This window comes from Eleutherodactylus coqui, chromosome 1 (genome assembly GCF_035609145.1).
Source record: "Eleutherodactylus coqui strain aEleCoq1 chromosome 1, aEleCoq1.hap1, whole genome shotgun sequence".
Taxonomy (NCBI): Eukaryota; Metazoa; Chordata; class Amphibia; order Anura; family Eleutherodactylidae; genus Eleutherodactylus; species Eleutherodactylus coqui.
Window position 1 is genome coordinate 220,844,105 of NC_089837.1, and position 6,244 is coordinate 220,850,348.

The 6,244-nt window shown below is 40.5% G+C and overlaps 1 protein-coding gene across 1 annotated transcript; it reads right to left on the reverse strand.

Annotated features, from left to right (window-relative positions):
* Nucleotides 1-2,350: 2,350 nt before the first annotated feature.
* Nucleotides 2,351-3,382, reverse strand: LOC136611374 (trace amine-associated receptor 1-like). Its single transcript, XM_066590924.1, has one exon. It carries the CDS (start codon nt 3,368-3,370, stop codon nt 2,351-2,353), a length of 1,020 nt encoding a protein of 339 aa, XP_066447021.1. The 5' UTR covers nt 3,371-3,382.
* Between the last annotated feature and the right edge of the window lie 2,862 nt (nt 3,383-6,244).

The window sequence follows — 6,244 nt, forward strand, 5'->3', positions numbered from 1 at the left end:
AATCCAATTTGTATCCTGATTTTCCTAGGGGCTTACTCTTTTTCTGCCATTATACAACGGCGCTATATGCTGGCTAAAGCCAGTACTGCATGAGGTAACACATTAGATAGGCTCCGACAGCAGAGAGGCTGGCAATATACAGTTAGAGAACCCCGACGAACGTCTTTCAACATCGGAGCTGTACAGCCTTAAATCATAATGTCTTCAGAGGTCAGACAGTGGATTGGAAAGGGTTAATACTAACACAGTATGCAATAAAATCCTAAACTCCCACTAATGGCAGCTGAATCAGCATAAAATATTAGACCTAAAAACAATATGGTACTAAAAAGTTGGATTTTCACTTTCAATAAATTAATATTTAGGTAAATCAAAATACTCATCTAATTATGTCTCATGTATAGTACTGTGCTAAAGTATTAGGCAGATGTGGAAAAATGCTGCAAAGTGAGAATGTTTTCATAAATAGAAGCGATAATAGTTTATTTTTGTCAATTAACAAAATGCAAAGCGAATGAACAGAAGAGAAATCTAAATCACATCAATATTTGGTGTGACCAGCTTTTAGCTTCTAGGTACACTTGCATACAGTTTTTGAAGGAACTCGGCAGGGAGGTTGTTCCAAACATCTTGGAGAACTAATCACAGATCTTCCGTGAATGTCGGCTTGCTCAAATCCTTGTGTCTCTTTCTGTAATCCCAGACAGACTCGATAATATTTAGAACAGCGTTTTGTGGAGCCATATCATCACTTCTAGGATTCCTTGTTCTTTACCCGGAAGATCATTATTAATGATATTCGCTGTATGTTTGGGGTCGTTGTCCTGCTGCCAAATAAGTTGGAACCAATCAGACACCTCCCTGATGGTATTGCATGATAGATAAGCATTAGAGATGAGCGGGGGGGGGGGGGGGGGGTGGAAGAGCAGTGAGCAGGGGGAGCGGGGGGGGGGGGAGAGGGAGAGAGAGATCTCCCCTCCGTTCCTCCCCGCTCTCCCCCGCCGCTCCCTGCCCGCCGCCAGCAGCCGAACCTTTTCTCTCGAGCGGGCAGGTACTCACTAAGGGCAATGCTTGCTCGAGCAATTGCCCTTAGCGAGTATGCTCACTCATCACTAATAAGTATCTACTTGTATTTCTCGGCATTTAAAACACTATTAATCCTGACCAAATTCCGAAATTCATTTGCTGAAATGTAACCTCAAACTTGCAAGGATCCTACATCTCCATCATGCATCACTGTTGCTTGCAGATACTTATTATTGTACCTTTCTGCATTGATTGAACACTATAAATCGTGACCAAATTCCGAAATCCATTTGCTGGAATGTAACCTCAAACTTTCAAGGATCCTACATCTCCATCATGCATCACTGTTGCTTGCAGATACTTATTATTGTACCTTTCTCCATTGATTGAACAAACTACCTTCTGTTACAGCCAAATATTTCAAAATTTGACTCATCTCTGCAGAACACCTGCTACCATTTTTGTGCACCACAGTTCCTATGTTTTTATGCTTAGTTGAGTTGCTTGGCCTTATTGTCTTCCACAACCTCGCCTTTGTAGCACAGTTTGGCTGTTCTTCATCCAGTTTTAAGCCTCCTACACAGCTGTTTCTGTTTCAATTAATGACTGTATTTCAACCTACATATGAAAAGGATAATTAAAATCACCTGTATAATTGGGTAAACACCTGGCTATAATCCTAAAATTCCGGACTTTGTGCAAGTGTACCTAGAAAAATTAATGCTGTTTTGATGTGATTTGGATATCTCTTTTGTTCATTCACTTTGCATTTTGTTATTTGACAAAAAAAATAAACTATTAACATACCTATTTTTGAAAGCACTCTTTCTTTCCAGCATTTTTTCCACCTTTGCACAGTACTGTATATTTTAAAATATATAGCTACTAGAGATGAGCGAGTATACTCGCTAAGGCACATTGCTCGAGCGAGTAGTGCCTTAGCCGAGTATCTCCCAGCTCGTCTCTAAAGATTTGGGGCCCGGCGCGGGTGACAGGTGAGTTGCGGCGGGGAGCAGGGGGAAGCGGGGGGGAGAGAGGGAGAGAGAGATCTCCCCTCCCTTCCTCCCTGCCCCCCACCGGCCCCCGAATCTTTAGAGACAAGTGGGGAGTTACTCGGCTAAGGCACTACTCGCTCGAGTAATGTGCCTTAGCGGGTATACTCGCTCATCTCTAATAGCTACCCATAGTTGTTCAAAAAAAGAATGTCTTTTGGAAGTATAGAAGTTTATGAAACAATAGAGAAATATACAGATACAGGTTTTCAAACTCAGTTCCATTCCATTAGTTTAATGTTCATTATTTTATACTCAGCTGAAAGTCTTGATTACTCATAATATAAAATCATTCTAGAAGAATCAAAGTGAAAGACTTTTCCAAACAGAATCATTTTTAGTGCTCTCCGGAACCACATATAGAAGAAAGCATAGACCATTGGGTTGAAAGTCGAATTTAAATATCCAATCCATACAAATGCATCAATGACAATGGGTGGAATGCTATAACTCATAAATGGACCAGTAGCTGTAGAGAAAAAGAAGGGAGACCAACAAATAAGAAAAACTCCCATAATTGTTCCCAGGGTTTTAGCCGCTTTTCTTTCTTTGCATCGGGATCCGTTTTGTTTTACATTAAGATCAATCCGGAATTGGATCTGATTGGTAGAGTCTTTAATTGATCTTGCTTGTCTCCTTGCAATGATGTATATTTTTCCATAAATACAGATCATAACAATTCCAGGAATGAAGAAAGACAACATGGAGGACACTATCCCTGATGTTTCACTAAAAAACACAAAGCAGCCTCCAACACAGCTGACCTCATTATAAAAATAGGATTCTGAACCCTTTATATTAAGCTCAAGAAAAATCATACCAAAGGCAAAAATGGCAGGTAGCACCCAACTGGTAATGATCATTGCAAGTACAGTAAAACTATTTATTCTTGAATTATATCTCAATGGATCACATACAGCATAATATCTGTCCACGGAGATGAAGGAGAGGTGAAATATGGACGCTGTGCTGAGCATTATATCTGTTCCTGTGTGGATTTTACAGAAGATTTCTCCAAAATACCAGCAGTTCTCCACTGATCTCACCATACTATATGGCATAACAAAACATCCCAATAGAAAGTCCACAGTGGCCATGGAAAGGATCAAATAATTTGTTGGTGTATGAAGCTGCTTAAAATGAGCAATGGAGATGATCACAGCAAGATTTCCAGCCATTGTGGCCAAAATGGTGCTTATCATGAACACATACATGGGAATCCTTATGTTGTTTGACCAGTTATTCTTTTCACATGACTTGTTCATTGTCTCGAAGCAGTACTGAACCTGCATTGTACCTTCAGATGGCACGTTTTACTTTGATGCATTGGTTGCAGTGGGGAAAGGTACCGTAGTGAAGATTTTGTAATATATATTTCTCTAAATGTCTCCAGTTATCAAGAACCTGTAAAACAAATAAAATGTTTCATAAAACATTCTGAAAAATTGTGATGAACTATCACCCCTCCTGACAAGCGAGCTTTGGTAAATACAGTCCTTGCATTCCCCATAAAACCAAAACCCTGGAAAATCCATTCTTAGAAGCCTATGCTCTGATGTCCTCTTGTTACTCCTCCTTATGAATAAATTGACAAGTGGATGCTACCATTCCTTTTATCAAATGGACACGTCCCTACACAGCCCAATACTGTCAACACTGATTGGATAATGTCAGACTGTCTAGGGAACACCTCTCCTCCTCCATAACTGGTAACATCCAGTTGTCAATTTATTCGTAGATTTCTAAGAAGAGTAACAGCAGAACAGCATACGCACAGAATTTTAGGAAGTCATGCTCTCAAATTTTATAGGGAATACAATTATTTACTAAACAATGTCAGCAGTGTTGACAGGACTTATTTAAAGGCTCTATTATAACTTTAGGCAGATTTGGGCAAGGAGCTGTCAGCACAAGAGTTCAGTCAAGAATATTTATGACCACCTTTACTGCCCACCAATTTTACTGTTGCTACATGATAGTAAAAGGAGGGGATAGAGGGAGTAGAATAAATAATCAGTAGGATCATAATACTACAAATTTGTTTGGAGTCTGTAACCATAGAGAATGTCTGATTTGTGTATGATTTGTAGACAATTTTTAGAGCGTTTTTATTTTATATCATACATTGTTAATATATATGAATGAGTTAATTAAGTCTGGATCTAAAAATGAAGTGATGTTCATAATTCCAGATATTTAATAAACCAATAATAAAACAAATTTGGAATTCAAAATTTAGACCAGCATTAAATACTTTAAGAGTATTAAAAACTGATTGTAGACTAAATACACAATGTATGCGCTTATTTGTTGTGTATTTTCTTACTATGCTACTCTGGTATAGGACAATCTAGGCTATAGTGAAAATAATATAAAGCTATATTCTCCATATACGCAGATACTATGCTGACCAAAGTGACCATGCATGCATGCAACGATAAAATTGACATGCTGTGAAATTTAATTCTATACTGCAAGTCCATTTCCACATGGGTTTTGTGTGGATTTTTTCCACAGCTTGTGGACAAGAGTTTCAAAATCTCATCCACCTTGCTGCTACTGCAAATGCCGTGGAATTTCTGTGCAGAGCTTCCGCTCCATGTGAACCCCTCCTAAGAGTGCTATGGAAACTAACAAGCAAGCTGTACATAGTCTCCTATCTGTTCAATCTCTGCTTAGATGCAGTAGCCACCTTATCTAGCCTTTCAGTGGTCAGGGGACTGCCATTCTCCCCTTTGATTGTGTTTTAGATGTGGGATGCCCATCTATCAGATGGTATTATTATATCGTGTCACCACCAGAAGAATAGGTGGAGACAAGATACACGCCCACAAGCAAACGCCCCCAATTTGATTGGCTGTGCTGGAGAATGGCAGACCAGGATCTCCTCTCCTGCCTCCTTTCACTCACCCCTCGGACGCTTGGCTTGACTTTGCTTCCCTTCCCTGCTTCTCTCTAGCATGGTGATCCCGCTGAACCACCGTGCTACTGCTGTGAGTCGGTGCCCATGTCAGTCTGCTACTGTGAGCCCCCCACCTGCCTGTGCTCACCCTTGGCCCAGTGGCTGTGCTCCCTGGACTGCTGTCGGTAGTCTGTCGGCTGTGGGCTAGCGTACCCGTGTACCCGCTGTTAGTGTGTCATCCTGCAGTGTCTCGTGTAACCTATGCTCAAGGTTGGCCGCTGCTGTCCTGGCCTCTGTCCTTCCTGCTTTCCTGGCTGCTGTGAGTGTGTTCTGCTGATGGAGGGGCCGGCACTCTGTGCTCCCGGTTGCCGCCCGCTCACAGACACCAGCTGACCCTGCCTTCGCTGGACATAGTGGGTATGCCCCAGCCCCAGGGATTGCCATGCCAGAGAGGAGCAGGGAAGCGAAGCAAGGCCAAGGCAAGCGTCCAGGGTGGGGTGAGCGAAACTAGGCAGGAGGGGAGGTCATGGCCTGCCATTTGCCAGCGCAGCCTATCAAAATTGGGGCGTTTGCTTGTGGGCGTGTATCTTGTCTCCACCCATTCTTCTTGTGGTGACCAGATATAATAATACCCTATCAGACATTTATGTCATATTCTGTGCATATGAATAATAATTTAAAAAAATATATCACTTCTGAATGGAGTAAAAAGATGGTTGTGTAAATGCAATCTTCTGATTAAATGTTCCTATTCCATAACCACATTCTCTCTCTAAACAATATTTTGACCCAATATGAGGTCAAACATTTCTTTTGAAGTCTATTAACTTTGCTTACTGTATTACAAACATTACTTAAATACACATTTGGAAAAAATATAATATATTGCTAGATAAACATGTAGACTACGTCATAAAAAACAATGAGTTGATAATGTGCATTCATTTCTATTCATTTCAGCTCCATTGCTTACGACACAAAATCTGTTAATTACTAATCTATTAACCAGTATAGACAATGATTCATGCTCTTTTTTACTTAGCAAGGTATTTCTTTCAATAACATTAATGTTTACTTAGATACATTGAAGAGGAATATTTTTAAAGACATGTCATTTCATTAAAGTAGTGTATGGTGGGATTATTTAGCGACAGTCATTGTATGCCTCTATTACATAGTAACATAGTATGTTAGGCTGAATGAAGACAATGTCCATCTAGTTCAGCCTGTTTCAACCCCTAGTTGATCCAGAGGAAGGCAGAAA